General features: G+C 41.6%; 1 protein-coding gene across 2 annotated transcripts; it reads right to left on the minus strand.

Annotated features, from left to right (window-relative positions):
• Positions 1 to 1,541: 1,541 nt before the first annotated feature.
• On the minus strand, positions 1,542 to 12,586 carry LOC130199162 (transmembrane protein 269-like). Of its 2 annotated transcripts, XM_056422431.1 has the most exons (8): positions 12,207 to 12,586; positions 11,136 to 11,204; positions 10,399 to 10,442; positions 3,679 to 3,826; positions 3,320 to 3,417; positions 2,681 to 2,824; positions 2,397 to 2,597; positions 1,542 to 1,912 (listed from the first exon to the last, which is right to left on the minus strand). In XM_056422431.1, the coding sequence occupies exons 3-8, from the start codon at positions 10,421 to 10,423 to the stop codon at positions 1,803 to 1,805; spliced, it is 726 nt and encodes a 241-aa protein (XP_056278406.1). In that variant the 5' UTR covers positions 10,424 to 10,442; positions 11,136 to 11,204; positions 12,207 to 12,586; the 3' UTR covers positions 1,542 to 1,802. The 2 variants fall into 2 exon arrangements, with proteins under 2 accessions (XP_056278406.1, XP_056278405.1); XM_056422430.1 differs by lacking the exon at positions 11,136 to 11,204.
• Between the last annotated feature and the right edge of the window lie 6,113 nt (positions 12,587 to 18,699).

Below are 18,699 nucleotides of genomic sequence, written 5' to 3' on the forward strand. Positions count from 1 at the left end.
AAGAGTGTTTATTTAACGTAATAACGAAACAAAACGTAGTGAAGTGTGGCAGTCAGTAACATCAGTAGTGCCCATGTGCATGTGTGGGTAATGGAGTGTAAGTGTTGTCAGCCAAACCCAAGGAAACCAACAACAAAGGAAACCAACAGCAACGGGACCAGCAGCAAAGTAAACCACGACCACCACCACTCCACCTGTGAGGAGAACAACGCGCCATGCACAGTGTGGATCAAGGCCTTTATGCCCTCCTGCTCTCGGACCAGGTGTGCTGCATCCGGCAATCACTCGCCTAAGGACATGATTAGTGATTAGACACGGGGACCGTCACAACGGCCAACGCATGACTACACCAATGTCACATCACAGCGCAAATAGAACAAAGCGAGGGTAAAAACAAAAGCTTCCTGTGCCTCTCGGCCATCAGATTACTACAGCGAGTGTAAAGCGAGTGGCATGTTGTAAAGACAGTCGCTAGGGGTGTGATTCAAGGATGTTATAACATTTTTGTAAATATTACTTTTTTTATCGTGTATTATTTATAAAATAGATAAGACACAAAGACTTGACAAGACATATTTTATTGTAAATAGACAATTTTTGTAATTAACAGAAAACATTCTTTATCGTGATATATACGGTGGGCATATTAAAGGACCTGTATTAGAATACAAAACTTCAGCCATATAGACCAGCCCTACTATTTACTTGACACTTGAGATTTCTTCAAAACATTATTGTAACCAGGTCAAAAACCACAATGAATTTAGAGCAATCAGAACAAGAAAACACAGCCTTTTGTTTAATTATTTATTAAATAAATAAATAAATAAATAATTAATTAATACAAAAGTTTCTTCCGGGTTCTGATATTGTTTATAAAGAGGGTTAAAATCATTAAAGCTTCCATCAAAATCATTAAACCTAAGTTGTCGGTGAGTCTAAATTAAATATGGGTATACTATATGATTTCAGAATTTGTCCCAGACACACGTAGTGCAAGGAGGCATAATTACACATGGAGAAACTTTTGGTTTTACGTGTCAATGCTGCATCACAACACCTTAAGGTGGAGGCAGAACTTGCAGCGAGAGGTAGCCTGTGTGTTATCTCTTTAAGACTGCCGTTTGTCTCCCTACATTCACACAGCAAATCTAATATTAGGAAGTGATGTGACCACTAACCTTTTAACAAAAGATTGTATGAACGCCAATTTTTGTGTTATAAAGAAGAAATTACATGGAATTCGAATCTTGTAAAATTATACGATCATAATAAGTGTTATGATCCTTTGGGTTTAGACAACTACATATTTTAATAACCAAATTAGAAGCAACATTTTTTTATTGTGTAATTATTTAGTTTGAAATATTTTTTTGGGATATCATCCTTTGAGAAAATGAGTGGCACTACTGCTGCGTGTTCACAACATTGACGAAAGACTAATTTAGAAGTGAGAGATTACACAGGAGATGAACATGATGAACATTTGTGGAACAAACCATCTGACATCTGAAAATGCAGCACAGACAAAAGACAGCATGAAGGCTCATCCTCACTTTAGTAACATTAAAATGCACTTCTCACCCCTCACTCTAACTCTCTTGAATCTGGGCTCTGTTTTAGAGGTGTTACATCAAAATAAAGGTCAAATAGAGCGAGTGTTCGCCTGTGGAACATGAGCATGTTTCAGCTTGGGTCCTCCATGGCAGTAGGGAGCAGCAGCAGTCTGGAAGCCTCAGTTCACCCAGATGGGCCTTAGAGGCTAACCTACATGGGAGTTGTGGACAAAGCCAGCACCCATTTTACACTTTACTGCTCCAAAGGGATGTTGGGAACAAAATGTAGGAGACTGACCACAGCAGATAGTACACACATGCAGGGGGGAAGGATGAGCAGAACACCATGACAACTCCTGAAAAAAAAAAAAAAATAGAAGTTAAGAGTAAAAACGCTGAAAAAATGACAAACTCCACAACAGCAGGTATTGGCATTAAAAGAGCCCTTGTTACCAAAACTACCTACATGGCTAGGTGGCTCTATCACACCCAGATGCTCAATGATTTACCTGATATCTGATTTGCTGCAACAATTATACTCAGGCATATGCAGCTATTACTCTTAGCTCTTGTCCAAGAAAGATGTGAATCCTAATGGATTAATTGTTTAATAATAACCTTCAATTTTATATAGCGCTTCTCTAAATACCCGAAGTCGCTTACAGAGTCCAGAGTCCAGTAGTCATACACACACAGTCATACCGGTGGTGGTAAGCTACATCAGTAGCCACAGCTGCCCTGGGGCAGACTGACGGAAGCGAGGCTGCCAATCAGCGCCTACGGCCCCTCCGACCACCACCAACATTCATTCACATCCATACGAACCGGGATGAGGCTTACCTCCAGCAAAGACCGCTTTCTTCCAGGTCTGGGACTCCAGTACTTTGTCATGGGGGTAGAAGTTCTGGCTGATCATAAAGAGGATCATGGCCACTGCAATGACACGCATCATGGCCTGGTTTCCCCCTGGCAGCAGAGAGGCACTGGCCAGGATGGCTGAGGAGTAGGTGCAGGGCAGTCCACGATACATGAATGGGATCCCTACGGACCCAACAAGAACACATCCTTAGTCGGTCCTTTAAATAATAAAACAGCATAAAGAAACTATACATTTTGGAACTTACCACTTTGCCAGAAACACAGGCGGAACAACACTGTCAGGACGTAACACACACATAGGATGTTGTCCAGCAGGTCAGATGTCATTAGGAGCAATGAGGTGGCAATCCCAAAGGTCGTGAAGTCAGCAAAATCATCGAGCTTCGCACCTGGACATGAACAAAGAAGATTCAAAATGCGCCTCTGTGAAGTTTACAGTAGGCTACAGAGCATGTTTTCATCAGATGAGGACGAGATGATTCAGGCCTCTCAACTTTCACACTGGAAGCTTTTAAAACAGCTATTTGTGACTCTCCATTTAATATTTTGCTGTGTGTGATCTTTTGAAAACAAGACACATCTTGTGTTCTGTGTATCTGCATTGGATGACAATGGGATAGCATGCCATTCACACTTAATAAAAACCTGAACATTTTATAATGTGTGGAGTCCTTCGAAATATGGGAAAAGCTAAAAAGATGCTATTTGACAAAGCTCAAATTCCATACCATTAAATGACTCTTCTATTGGATACGTTGTAAGACTATTCAGTTTTCAGTCTTTTCTTCTGCTGGTTCTTGTTGTTCATGACTTTGAGCGGACTATCTGCAAAGTCCAGAGTGCAGTGATTTGGTAACAGTTCCGGACAAAAACACTTGACTTACCCGATACAGAGCAGGCACCGAGTAGCCTGGCAACGGCTCCATCTGCCAAATCCAGAAGGTAGCCAATCAGAACCATCCAACAGGCAGCATGATGGTGCCTGAAGAAAAACAAACAATATATATATAAATATATAGTTTTTTATTGAAAAGTCTGTTTGTATATATACACACACACACATTTATTGTAAAATGCTGTTGTGTTTTATATTGTGCTTGAATGTTTGGCAAATTCTTAATTTGTATCAACATGAATGTTTTTGTCTTTAGAGTTTGGTCATCCTGCAATTAAGCTTGACTAATATTTAATATTTAAGCCTGACTAATATTTAATAGAACAAAATCCAATTATGTAAACTCACCCATTTAGACTGCTCATAATGGAGGCCATGCCCATGACCATGTTAGCAACAGACAGAGCATTGGCTGCATTTTTACGTGCAATTTCCTTGATCCTAAGTCCCGTGGATCCATCACGCAGAAAGAGATTTTTGGTACACTGGAAGAGACCTTAGACCACACAACAACAGCGGTTAGTATTGTCTGTGTTATGTCAATAAACCCTGCCCTACTAAGGCTAAAAGCTAAATCCCTACTATAATCGGATGACCATACCAGCTGAAATTCTGATGAAGGTGTTTAAATTGAGGATAGTTAAATAAACATAACCCAGTTTCAATCAGTTGAAATTAAAGGAAAAATGTGTAAAGATTCTGAAATGTGTAAAGATTAACCATTAATAGCAAGTGTTGTGGGGAAAAAGAATCCACTGCTCAACTGTGTCCTTTGTAAGAAGGACATGGTCGCGTGGATCCTGACCTGGACTCCATGCCGCCGCCATATGCTCCTAAAGGGGGAAAGCCATCCAACCACCAACCCAAGGAGGATAAGGAAAATAACTGACCGTTTACATGGAGAGCATAGTACAAATTGGAACCAAGCCAGAACATACCTGGAGCCTGCTTGCCCATCTCCGATCCTCAAGTTGAGATAATGAAAAATAATAAATGGAAATGAAGACGCAATGATTCAATCACGCAACGTTTTCGTTTCCGTCCCGTCGCCGGAGTGTTTTCCTGGATAAATAAACCCTTTTGATTCTAACTTGAACTTGATTTAGAGTGCTGCTTTTGGGTCCACGTTTTGTTCCTGAATACAACACATACAGGTCAACACCTCAACCCAAAACATGTGGAGGCATGAGGACAAAGGCGGGAAAACAGGGGAGATAGAAGAAAACTAATGGACAGAGATTTGGACACGCATACAAGAACCATAGTTTTTAGAAAATGACCACAAGTCATGTTAATGATTAAAAGGTCAAATTGTTTCATTTTTAGTTGACTCAGGAGCCACACTCAGTTTTCGCACTTCTGCTTTCCCCATCCCTCCTAAGAAAAGTGGCAGATATTGCAGAACGGTTGGCTTGATGGGTGTATCAATTAGTGAAGCATACACAATGCCGTGGTCTTGTACATTAGATGACATCACAGTCAAACACTCATTCCTGCTGTCTGATTACTGCCCTATACATTTGTTGCATTTAACGTGCATATTTGGAATTATTCTCGGGCCTTGATGGCCTGATTGTGAGCAGATAAGCAGACGAACAACTGATGAAATATGACCCAACAGATCTGTTGTACAGTTATGAAAGAGACACAGAAGCATTACAGCTGACTGATTTGGCTTCACAACCAGTGGCGGTGCGTCCATAGAGGGCGCTAGGGCGCCGCCCCTCTTAAAATTTTGAGATGAAAAAAAAAAGAAGAAGAAAAAAATAAAATATATACTGTCAAAAAACATTATATACCAAATCATTTAAATAATAAATATACCGTGTTGACGTGTTAAATGTGTGTGGGAGACCGTCAGCCTGTCAACAACCACTTAAGTTAAATGTGACATAAATAACATATCGCCACTCATCCTCACGGAGAGAAGCCCCGCCCCCTTTTCGGGGCTCCGGCCCAACGTGTGTGCGCGGCAGCGAGCAAACATTTCACGGTCGTTTCGGCAAGGACGGCTTCTCATTGGCGGATGAAACGTGAATCTTGGGGCGCAAAAATGTACGCCCTGGCCAATGACATCATTTCTTATTTCACGTGATTGGACTATTCGGCCAATCGGAGACCGGTATCGTTCCCTCAGCCAGAGAGCTCCACGGAGCTACGCGAGCAGGTCGCTAACCGGAGCTGTTAGCTGGAGGTTCAGTGAGTAATGCGCTGTTTAGTTTCCCCTGTCTGATGTTCCAAAGTCCTGGGACTGAAACTCTCTGGACTACAACGGGGTGAGGGATCTACAGAGCTTCAGACAAGTGTAAAGCACGAATCTTGCCGCAGTTATCTAGCAAAGAGCATGGAGCTAACTAGCTAGCAGCATGAAGCTAACCCTGTTTGCAGAGCAGAGCAGCAGAAGGAGACCGAACTGGCATCGAAAACACAACGAAGAAGTTCTGAAAAACAGACACATTCCCTCAAGAATAATAGAAACAGGCTGGTTACAGACATGATTGACTTTAACCAGAGAGTTATTGAGAAGTTTGCCAACTTTAAAGAGAGGAGGCTACTTTTCTTTACAGTAGTGGGTCTGCTCTGTCAAACACCCAATGTAACATGTGATCTCTTTCTGACTCTATTCTGCTCTGAACCTCTTTCATGTGAGGGTGAAACTCTTTTATTTTGTAAACCTCTGAAACCCAACCCCATGTTCCTTAAAGCTGCTCTGAACCTCTCATGCCCAAAGTGACAGTGTGTTGATAGTTGTTATTGGACAGTGTTGAGCACGCTGTGTTCTTGAAATAAAGCTTTGTTTTTTTACAATATTCTACTCAAAACCTCTTTTCTTCTCATTGTTGAGTGCTATTTAAACCGCGTCGCCCAACTGCGCCCCCCCCCCCCCCCCCAATTTCACCAGCCGCCACTGTTCACAACATTCACCACATGTAGCATGTCACATGAGGTTGATTCACTACACTGCTGAAAGATTTAAAGATGTGTGGTTGTAGGATTGGTGAGGGGGGCAACACCTCTGGTGGTTCACCCAAAATCGGATTTCAGGCCATACATGAAGCAATATTCACAGAGTCTGGACTCTCAAGTCCAGACTCCAAAAGAACACAAGTCTGTACTCAGTGTACTTGGAATTGATAAACGGCTGAAGTCAAAAAGCTGTCTAGGCTAAATTCTGCTCATGGTTAGCAGAGTGTGCCAACTTAAACAACAGGTGCAAGGCAGAAGTAGTAGAGCATAACACACCAGATGCGATCACACTCCTGTGACCAATCATACTTTAGACCGAGGTTCGGACCACCCAAGCTCATTTGCATACAAGGACACATAAATACACGCATAAATAAATGAAGAAATACGTGTGGACACAAATACAGACATAAATAAATGTAGAAATACAGAAATGTAGAAATAGATTTTTTTAATGATGTCCTGTTTAGGTATAACTTATATTTATTTATTCCTGTATTTATTTATTTATACATTTATTTAAGCATTTATGTATTTATTTATATATACATTTATTTTAAGCATGTACTTATTTATTCCTGTATTTATTTAAGCATTTTTTTTATTTCTGTATTTATTTATTTATACTGAAGGCATTTTCTGTCCTCCATATTGTCCGACACTGCAGACGGGGAGGGGGGGCCAGCAGAGCCTCCCATGGCGGACGATACTCTATGCTAAGTCTTCTTCCAAAGTGATGGGTGGTTGGTCAGTGCACCCACCCTGCACCCTGATGCAGCAGTCAGATCCTCAATCTTCACTGATTAGGTACAGGCTGTATAGAGTGAGTACACCAGTTGAGAGGAAACAGGAGGAAAAACACCGTTTGTGCCGTAAAAGCTCACTATAACACAATGGTCATGATATGTGATAAACTTGAACACACCCGATAATGACCCGATTTATTGTGGGGCACCTGGGCGGATGTGCTAGTCTATTGGTAAACCACCCGGGCATTCCGAGGCCGCCTTTGCGCCCTTTGCCATTAATGGAGGTTCCGTTCGAGCGAATCAGCATCGACCTGATCGGGCCATTTCCCCTGAGCGCACGTAGATAGTACTTGGTGTTAGTCCTTGTGGATTACGCAACCCGTGTGTGCAGTTGGACGGAGGCAGTTTTGGGGTCTGGCGGGTTATTACAGGCACTTCATTTCTAAATTTTGCAGAACTGACCAGCCCCATGACTGACTTGACCCGTAAAGCGTTGCTCGAACCACTTAAGACAGTGGTCGCCAACCCGTCGATCCCGATCGACCGGTCGATCTTGGAGACGTTCCCTGTCGATCTCCAAAATAAAATGAAAATAAAATCACAAACACATTGTTCCTCGTTCTCGAACATTTTCTGAAGTCTCTTCTGAAACGTTTTCTTCCTGACTGGAAGATCGACGTCAGAAAAGATCTCCGCCTGATTGATGAACGCCTGAAAACGGGTTCTCTGACAGCCGTGTTCTCAGCTGTGCTTCCTGAAAGAGGGAACGTACCACTACAGGTGAGGCGCAGGGGAAATGCAGAAAGACCTTTATTCATAACTTTACATATTACACAAGTTCAAAGTACAAGGACATACAACTACGTCATCAATAAATAAATGTTGTAATGCCTGTACCTTAGTGTAAATGTTTACGTTACGGCATTAACAAATGACGCATGCGCAACTGCCGAGATTCTTGGCGACTTGCCAGGTCTTACCACCGTGAGTTTGGCTTTTCTGCTGTTGTCCTTCAAAATAAAAGCTCAACATTGAGCTTTTGTTCTTGTCTGATGGAGCAATCTGGTTTACTTGAAAGTGATTGCAATTGTATTTATTCTATTATTTGAAAAAGCTCAGATGCAGGAGTCACAAATGGTGATTCTCATATTTATTATTATTATAATTATTTAAATCTGAGGATGTCTGTAGAGCTGATGTGAACGTATTCACCAACGGGCTGACTTCAGAACCAGTCCCAGATGAGAAAACTTTCATGAATACCACATTTGCCCCGAAAAACTCGTCAGTGAAGTAAAAGAATCACCAAATCAAAGACCAGGAGCTGGATTACTGACAGCAGCTGACAGACGGCCTCAGACTGTCTGTCTGTGCTTATGAACTAACTACAAGCTCACAGACAGAGTTCAGTCACAGCCATCACACTGACTGGAGTCACATGACTTGATGGCATTATGATGAGAGCTGAATTTACATGAGTTGCACTGACTGATCATGTTGTCAGTGTTGTGTTGTAATGTAAATAAATACAACATTTATATTGGTAGTTCATCCAGCTGCTCATTGCAAATGTGTTTTTTCTTGTTCATATTGTGTGCGATGAACAAATATCTTACTTTTTATATTGCACTTAATTTCTGTGTTCCTGGTCTCATCAATTTGAAAGCTGGACCAAAGTGTTTTGATTTCATTCAATTAGAATTAGGCCAAATAAAAAGCCTCAAGTCATAAGTCCAGTCTGGACCGCCGTTTCCTCTCAACGCCTCAAGAGGTAGATCTTGCCCGTCATGAAGGCGGAAGTCAGGGATCTTGGGCTCAAAAAGGTTGGTGACCACTGACTTAACCCTTGTGTTGCCTTAGGGTCATTTTGACCCGAATCAATATTACACCCTCCCCCCGCCTTTAGGTCATTTTGACCCGATTCAATGTTTCACCCTCCTGTTACCTTTATATTTACTAACATATTTTACCCTTTGGGTTCAATTTGACGCCAGCAATTAAAACCTCCAGAAAATTATTAGAATTAATATTGTTTTCCAAGTTTAAGTGTGAGGCACTTTATGTTTGTTTGTTGACTACCGAAAGAACACCGACATTAAACATTGAATGGGGTCAAATTAATCCTAAGGTGGGGGAAGGGTGTAATATTGATTCGGGTCAAAATGACCCTAAGGCAACACAAGGGTTCAGACATTGTCTTGGTCACAAATAAAAAGGGGATAAGACCGAGACAGTCAAGTTCAAGCAAGTCTCTGATTCTGGATTGCTGCCTAATGACTGCAAAGCATGATGGGAAGGCCCTAGTTATGTAATTATTTGCTATGTTGCAGTAACTGGTAACAACTTCAAAAACTAAATAAAAACAAGGAAAACAATTCAGAACAGGGAATCTGGCTTGAACTAACTGAACAATATAGACTATTTACATTTTCACAGAGTTAACTGTGTTTTATGATAATGACATAAAGTCTAGGAGAAAAGACAATGTCATTTTAATTAAGTGTAAATACTATACACCAGTCATTCAACATGTATTCCTGTACATTCTATTGGATGTGGCTTGTTATTTCGTAATGTGATTTCACAGTATATATTTAAACAAGTGAATATCAAAAATAAAACATTATATCACTATAAACTATCCTCAAACTGTGTGGACTATGTAATGTACATGAATGTATTTGTACTGTAATGACTTATGATTGCACATCATAACTTCCTCATACATACTTCATGCTATATGTATTCTATGTTGTTGTTTTATTTGTGTTTTACAAAATTGTTATTCCGTCCAAGCATCTTTATGTCACGACTTCCCCACCTTCATAGTTATATTCATCCTGCCTGCATGCTTAATTAACTCTCCTGTCATTCCAGATCCTGTCATATTCACCTGATTGTCTCTCATTACCTTCACCTGGTCCTCACGCCCTTCTCACCTGCAGCCCATCCCCTCATTAGTCCCTCACTATTTAGCTCCTTCACTTCCACTTGTCCTCTGTCAGATTGTCTTGTGCGTCATTGCCAAACTCTCCAGCGAATTCCAAAATACTAATTCTGATCTGCCCGTTACGACCCTGTTTGCATGTTGACCCGACTTAAGATTTTGCCTTATTTGACGGACCACCCGGTTTTGGCCCTTCCTGAAACACCAAGTAAAGATCCTCTTCCTGCATTCCTGTTTACGTGTCGTGCTTTTGGGTTCCGGTACCTGTAACCCTTACACTTTACAATTACTTGAGCACATTTGTGGTTCTTTTCATGCTTAAATTGATCCAAGTCGACCTACATATAGTCTTGACCTCTGGCACCCCTGCAAATAATGAGGTGCAATTTAAATAAAGGTACCTACCAGAGAAGGGAGACAGCAGGATCATGATGATCTCTGGCTCACAGCTGTAAAATAAATAATAGAAAAAAAGGCGCTTATTTATATTAGCATTATGACATTAAACCATACACTGTTTAACCCTCCTGTTATGATACGGGTCAAACAGAACCGTTTCAAAATCTTGGGAAAATATGTTAAAGTACTTTTTCTGTTTACAACTTCTTCTGCTTACCTTATTTACTGTAATCAACTTAAATATAATAATATATACATAATGTATTTGCAATGCCCCCCCCCCCCCCCTGCAGGTTTATATTACAGAGATGATGTTACGGTTAATTTGACCGGCAGTGAAAGTGGAGTATATAAGTGGTCAGAAGTGTCAAGTTCAGACCGTTTCTTTCTTTAAAATGTTGGACAGTCTTTCTTACTCCCTCCCACCATATTTCACCACGCAGGTGCACATTCACACACGCACACAAAGAAACAGGTGTTTGTTATGGGAACCATCTCTATCCTGATATGTGCTCATCATCCCACGTGAACCTCCCTTTCCAAACCAAACAATGTTTCTTGTCTTCTCACTTTCCCCTTAAATACACCTTTATTGGACCGGGAACACTAACGTAAAGGTTTCTTACATGTCTCACCTAATAAATATGGTGCGATAGGTTTTATAATAGACTGACTGACAGAGTGAAACACACCCTATTTCATCCCAATCTCAGACGCACACACACTCTTTGTAACGACCCCACCTGTGCGAGAAATCCAGATACTATTTTGACGGGAACCTTTTATTCCCCGCAGGAAAACCCCGCTCACACCTGGCAGGGGGAGGGGCGAAACATACAAAAGGGTTGCTTAGAAGTCCTACCAACAGTACACTCTGTCTGCAGATACATACAACTGTAGCAAGAGACTGACTGCGCGCTGGCCTTTGGTCATCTTTTATAATTTAATGGATATATCTTAACACTATAAATAAACATACTTTGTACTTCCAATACAAATCCTTATGACTAATTTGGCTTGATTTTGAGTGAGCGGGTAAATATGACCCTGAACAGCACAGGTGTCTCAACTCTATTTATTTACATCACCCCATGACAATTTTTTCAAAATGATCATTACATTTATGGAAAAAAATACATGTCATAGTCGACTAAAGCAATTTATATCTAGATGTTGCCAATCTAAATAAACAATTGTTTGAACATGTATTTTTCAAGAAATCAAGTGAGTTATCCTAATTAAACTGTGATCTATGAAGAGGTGAATAACTCCATTCCACTAAAAAACGATTGAATTTTTAGTAATGGTGTTAGTGATTAGGTACAAACTATGTATTCATTGTTTTGTTTATGACCACTTTTGGATGATTCAACATGCACTGGGTCACATTTTCTTGTAAAACTCTTATCCATTTGTCATCACACACACTTTTTTTTCCTTTTTTGAAACAAATCAATACAGAGTTTGGCGATTTTTGGGGTTTTCGTAGACGGATGCTTTGGTAAATCATTTAAAGTGTTTGCTCGGACGGTGCTCCTGCTTTGGTTAATTTGCTGAAAGTGTCTCCATTATATTATTGCTTCTTGTATATCCTTCTAGCCCGAATCGATGTGGTTTCAATACTTTTTCCCAGTCGATTATCACTCAAAGTTGGTTGATTGTGAAGATATTTAGAGCGCGCACCCGCAACTGCGTCACAATGAAACGGTCCACTCATCCGATGCAGGCCTATATTTTATTCTACATATATCTATGTTCACTATTGATGATGGACATACAGGTAACACATACACATGCATATTGTTTCATCTTACCCGAATGGACCTCCAAAGATGACGAAGTATAGATAAATCCAATGACGGAGACTACGTGCGCACGAGCTTGTTGGTTCTTTCCTCTTTATCACGCTGTTGATCTTTGTGTCCCCTCACTGACTTCCCCTATTTTGAGTTACTACGATGACTACTGTATGCATAACATAGGACCAGGCACGTGCACAGATAGAGCCCTAGTGGTGCTCAAGCACCAGCCCTTTTACCCTGGATGAGAAAAGTGCCCTTTTTGCTGGAGCCCACTTTTTTTATTCATCAGTATTTAAGAATAAAAGTTACTCTTTTTGTCATCAAGTCCCCCCAAATGTGTTTTAATATCCGACTGGGCATTTATCTGAGAACTTCGCCCCGACATGCTCCGCGGCGCTCACGAGCTCACGTGCCGCCTCCTCCCCCCGCCGCGCCCCTCCCCCCTCCTCCACTTAGTGCTCGCGCGGCGCTCACGAGCTCACGTGCCGCCTCCTCCCCCCCGCCGCGCCCCTCCCCCCTCCTCCACTTAGTGCTCGCGCAGTGCTCCTCGCGCCACCAAACGGGTGCACCTCCTTCTCCTCTGACCCGCAGCATCAGACACACAGGTCATGACGGTGTTTGTCCCCTGACGTTGTTTACTGCGGTCAACTCAGCCGACACTCGGATCTCCTTGGTCAACTCAGCCGACACTTACATTTCTGTGCACCTATAGACTGATGTTGACGGTACACGCATTCGATCGGGAGCGCGCAAGGTTTTGAATAAAGTTAGCGGCAGGATTCACGTGACACAACATCCGGTTTTACAAAGTTAGCGGAAAGAACTACGTGAAACAACATCCGTTTTTCAAAATAAGATGTCGACAAATCATACACTAGCATATACAAGTAAACAATTAACTGATTTTGAATCTTATAGATCGTTTCTGAGATTTAGCTCAAATTATGCTAACATTAAAACGTTTTACTGTACCAAGGAAGAGTTTATAAAAATAAAACTCAGACTTTTGTATGTTAAAAAATTCCTGTATATAGATTTCCCCAACAGTTCCAGGAAATGAATGATGCAGCTGTGTTCAAGACGGTCCTGACTTCCATTATCCTGGGAATCAGACATATCTACGGTCCCAATTGGGAGATATTTCAAATTAAAAGTCCTAAATGTTTAAAGAAATCGGTCATTTCTTTCATGTTTGAAGTGCTTTATATATGTGTTTCCTCATAATGCCCGGCATTCACTGATGCAGCTGTGTTCAGGACAATCCAGACTTCCATTATCCTGGGAAGCAGACATATCTACTGTCCCAATTGGGAGAAATGTCAAATTAAAAGTCCTAAATGTTTAAAGAAATCGGTCATTTCTTTCATGTTTAAAGAAATCGGTCATTTCTTTCATCTTTGAAGTGCTTTATATATGTTTTTCCTCATAATGCCCGGCATTGACTGATGCAGCTGTGTTCAGGACAATCCAGACTTCCATTATCCTGGGAATCAGACATATTTACTGACCCAATTGGGAGATATCTCAAATTAAAGTCCTAAATGTTTAAAGAAATCGGTCATTTCTTTCATGTTTAAAGAAATCAGTCATTTCTTTCATGTTTGAAGTGCTTTATATATGTTTTTCCTCATAATGCCCGGCATTGACTGATGCAGCTGTGTTCAGGACAACCCAGACTTCCATTATCCTGGGAATCAGACATATTTACTTTCCCAATTGGGAGATATCTCAAATTAAAAGTCCTAAATGTTTAAAGAAATCGGTCATTTCTTTCATGTTTGAAGTGCTTTATATATGTTTTTCCTCACAATGCCCGGCATTGACTGATGCAGCTGTGTTCAGGACAATCCAGACTTCCATTAATAGAATATACACCATTATCCTGGGATGCAGACATATCTACCGTCCCAATTGGACGCACACATACTCACACACACCCACACACACACACACGCATACTCTGCAGACTGACCCTTGACCTCCCAATTGTCTCTCAGATATAACCCTACTGCTTTATATTTAATATATTATATTTACCTAAATATAATACTTTGAGGTCATGGGGGGAATCCCCTCCAAAACTTTCACAAGAGAAAATTGTCACCGTGCCAAGAACCCTTGTACGATCCTTAAAACTAGTCTTTTAGTTAATTTTCCATACTTTCAATCAACTTAAAGATCTGGATTCTTTTCAGATTCAAAGAGGGGCCTCTGAATATGAATACCCTACGGCTTTGGACCGATAGCTCTGAGTTAAGGGCCCCAAAAACAGGTCCAAAGGGTCAAATTGGGCCTTATTCTCTTAAATTTGCATATTCTTTGACGAGTGCAAAAATGGCCAAAATCTCCTAAATATTTGTCCTGGAAATCCCAAATTGAACACAGACACTCAGGACAGGGCCTACAATGAGGTGATGGGGTGAAATTTCCTCCGAAACACCGACAAGAGTTAATTGGCTGTCTGAAATCCAGGACTTGAAGAGGGTGTGTGGTTTAACAAATCTGAGACCCTGTTGTGAGCTTGGGCTGATTTTAGTTTTTTTCTTCTTCTAAACATGTCAGAGCTTAGCTTTCTTTTGCAGGTTGTAGCCCCTCCCAAATGGGGTCCAACCATGGAGGCTGGCAACATATAGCACTTAGCATCCCTGCTTGGGAAGGGTTTAAAAACCCGGAAAAAAACAAATTCCTTCCTTCAAAGGTTAACAACTCCTCAAATGTTTGTACTATATGAACAATTTCAATTGTATTCTACCCCATTTGGGAGTGGCTACAACCTGGAAAAGAAAGCTAAGCTCTGACATGTTTACCCAATTTGACCCGTGGGACCTGTTTTTGGGGCCGTTAGCTCAGAGCTATCGGTCCAAAACGTTAGGGTATTCATATTCAGAGGCCCCTCTTTGAATCTGAAAAGAATCCAGATCTTTAAGTTGATTGAAAGTATGAAAAATTTACTTAAAGACTGGTTTTAAGGATCGTACAAGGGTTCTTGGCAGTGACAATTTTCTCTTGTGAAAGTTTTGGAGGGGATTCCCCCCATGACCTCAAAGTATTATATTTAGGTAAATATAATATATTAAATATAGTGCTGTGAAAAATAACGAGTTAACTCAGTTAATTAAATTACAGGATTAATTCATTTTTTTATTTATTAACGCATTTAACGCATGCGCAGAATGAGCTTCCAATCCGTCTGTTGTTGTTCGTCTCTAACCAGCAGCATGTCATTCTGTCTCTACGTGTCGCGTTAACATGATTCCGATCTCCGTCTCGCGCGCCGCAGAGCTCGGATGCCGGGAGCCCTGTAAATGTATATATGTGATTAATCATGATTAATCCACAGAAACCTGTGATTAACCTGATTAAAAATGTTAATCGTTTCACAGCCCTAATTAAATATAAAGCAGTAGGGTTATATCTGAGAGACAATTGGGAGGTCAAGGGTCAGTCTGCAGAGTATGCGTGTGTGTGTGGGTGAGTATGTGTGTGTCTCTGCCTGTGTGTGTGTACGTATGTGAGTGTCTATGTGTTTCTGTCAGTGTGTGTCTGTGTGTGTGTGTGTGTGTGTGTGTGTGTGTGTGTGTGTGAAACAATGTATTAGTTTGCATGCATATCAGTGGAAGTTGAAGGGTAAATCATGTTTTATTAACAATTCCCAAATTATTTCCCAGATTTTTCCGGGTAAACATATAAAGCACCTCAAACAATAAATAAATTACTCGTAAACATTTAGGACATTTAATTTGAGATATCTCCCAATTGGGACGGTAGATATGTCTGCATCCCAGGATAATGGAAGTCTGGATTGTCCTGAACACAGCTGCATCAGTCAATGCCGGGCATTGTGAGGAAAAACATATATAAAGCACTTCAAACATGAAAGAAATGACCGATTTCTTTAAACATTTAGGACTTTTAATTTGAGATATCTCCCAATTGGGACAGTAAATATGTCTGATTCCCAGGATAATGGAAGTCTGGATTGTCCTGAAATCTCAGAAACGATCTATAAAGATTCAAAATCAGTTAATTGTTTACTTGTATATGCTAGTGTGCGATTTGTCGACATCTTATTTTGAAAAACGGATGTTGTTTCACGTAGTTCTTTCCGCTAACTTTGCAAAACTGGATGTTGTGGCACGTGAATCCTTCCGCTAACTTTATCAAAACCCTCGCGTGCTCCCGATCGAATGCGTTTACCGTCAACATCAGTCTATAGGTGCACAGAAATGTAAGTGTCGGCTGAGTTGACCAAGGAGATCCGAGTGTCGGCTGAGTTGACCGCAGTCGTTCACTGGTGATAAATCAACCACAACATTAGCGCTGCTGAAAACATGACGTCACAACTGGTCCGTCGTTTCCTAAAAAAATAAACAAACAAAAACTCACGAAATCCGTGATTTCAAAGCCTTGTAGCTGTTTGCTGACGTTAGTTATGTTTAGAGAATAGAGAGAGAAGAGAGAAGAAAGAGAGAGAAGAGAGAGAGAGAGAGAGTGGATTCTTATTCCGTTCTATTTAACAGGGGCTAGTCTAGGATTTACGTTGCCAGACAAACAAAAATCATAAGGCCTCTCTGGTATTGTTCAGAGGGATGTCTATCAATATCGCTCATTTTGAAAATGACGTAAGAGGGCAATACTGATCCATATCAGACCAGAGAGGAGGGCAATACGTGGCTGGCATGACGACCCATTAGCCTATCAGAACGATTGTACTGTTGTTGCAATATAATAATTCATCTTTTTTCATAAAGAAAATGTAAGCAAGCGGTCTGATGCTGCCCAGAGGAAATGCAGGTCGAGGATGTATTGAATCATCAGTGTAATGCTGCTTATGCTTCAACTCTGTCAGAATTCTTTTTGTGGCATTGGGTGCCCTTTTTTTTGGTTTGAGCACCTGCCCCCCAAAATGTCTGTGCACGTGCCTGCATAGGACGTTTACTTTTTAACTTCTCACATGGGTTCTCAGCGTGTCCTTTTAAAGATCAAGGATAAATCTGCTGGAATATTCCACCGGAAATTACGCTTATTAAATCACGTAACTTTTATTACGTTAAACTTGCGGTCGGATAACAAATCTTCTCATTTGACAGCTAAACTGTAAATTACAATTTGTCTCTGAACACGTTTGGCGCAATAAAACATAAGTCATACACTCCGTGCAAGTTTTCATAGTTTGTTTTGTCGTTTAATCGAGAGAGAAAAAAGAAAATATACAAAGTATTTCAGCCAAAAGAGTGGGAAGACTGAGGCCACGTTTACACATAGCCGGGTATTTACAGAAACGAAGATTTCTGCCCCTCCGTTTTCAAAAATAACGTCGTACACACAAGGTCGTTTTCAAAAAAGTTTCTGTTTATATTGTAACGGACTGAGGGAATGTTATGTTATAAATGTTATGTTCCGGATGTAAGTGAACGTCTCACGAGCTGGTAGCTGTGAGCCGTGTCTGTGATTGGACAGCGAGTGATGTTGTTGTGTGTGTGTTGTTGTGTTACGACTCGTTCGAAGCAGAGCTATGACCCGGAGCAGACGTGAAGCTGGTTTGGAGGTTTTCACGGCGTTTTGCGGGGGTTTTGGCGTAGGCTACGGCCAACAGTAGCTTGTTCTATGTTCTCTGAATAAACACACTATAAGTCATCTACGTCTCGTAGCGTTCCTGACCCAGGGTCGCTACATTTGGTGTCAGAAGTAAAACTTTCGCTATCATCAACATCGCCACGCGAGGTAGCAGCAGAGAAGCTAAGTGGCTAACGCTCGTCAACGGTGAGAAATATGACGTGGGAGCCGTCTCAAGATTAAACGGGAAGGAGAAAGTGGCGAGCAGGGTGGACGGCGCAGCCGGAGCCTGGCAGACGACGGAGCACCGAGGCGGGTAAAAGAAATGACCGCTAGGATGGCTGCGGAGGCTGCCTTTGGCCACTCGGGCCGCGCCGGTGAGCGGAATGGCGGCCGGCGGAGAATACCTGCGGCCGCAGGAAGGGACATGACTGAGCACACGGAGACACGGAGAGAAGCTATTCGTCCACAATAAAGACCCCAGATATGACGGTAAATCCAACTGGGAAGCTTTTCATGCACAATTTGAACTATTAGCCCATGCCAGTAGATGGTCCACTGAAGTAAAAGCTCTCCAGTTAGCGATGTGCCTCACGGGTGATGCTTTATCAAGCCTGCTGCTGCTGAGTCCTGATGATCGGAGTGATTATGATGCACTAATTGGGGCTCTAAAGCGACGATTTGGACAATGCTCTGCCACTAGCCTGCTCCGCTCTGAACTATGCAGCAGACAGCGACGGCCAGAGGAGCCGCTGAGGGAGCTCGCTAATGACATTGAGGGGCTTGTTCACCGCACCTACGCCCACATGCCCTCGTCCATCCAGAGTGAGCTAGCGAGGGACCATTTCCTCCAGACCCTGCTGCCAGCTGACCTGCACATCCAGACACTACTCGCTCACCCTGGGTCGCTCCAGGAGGCTTTGGAGTCAGCAACGGAGAGAGAGATGCT

The sequence above is a fragment of the Pseudoliparis swirei genome, chromosome 9, assembly GCF_029220125.1.
Source record: "Pseudoliparis swirei isolate HS2019 ecotype Mariana Trench chromosome 9, NWPU_hadal_v1, whole genome shotgun sequence".
Classification (NCBI taxonomy): Eukaryota; Metazoa; Chordata; class Actinopteri; order Perciformes; family Liparidae; genus Pseudoliparis; species Pseudoliparis swirei.

Excerpts from the sequence above, each read along its gene's own strand:
- LOC130199162 (XM_056422430.1), bottom strand. The coding sequence starts at position 10,423 with ATGATCCTGCTGTCTCCCTTCTCTG. Across the intron at positions 3,827-10,398 it reads CCTGCTGTCTCCCTTCTCTG|GTCTCTTCCAGTGTACCAAA; the intron begins GTAGGTACCTTT and ends GTGTGGTCTAAG. Across the intron at positions 1,913-2,396 it reads GAAAGCGGTCTTTGCTGGAG|GAGTTGTCATGGTGTTCTGC; the intron begins GTAAGCCTCATC and ends TTTTTTTTTCAG.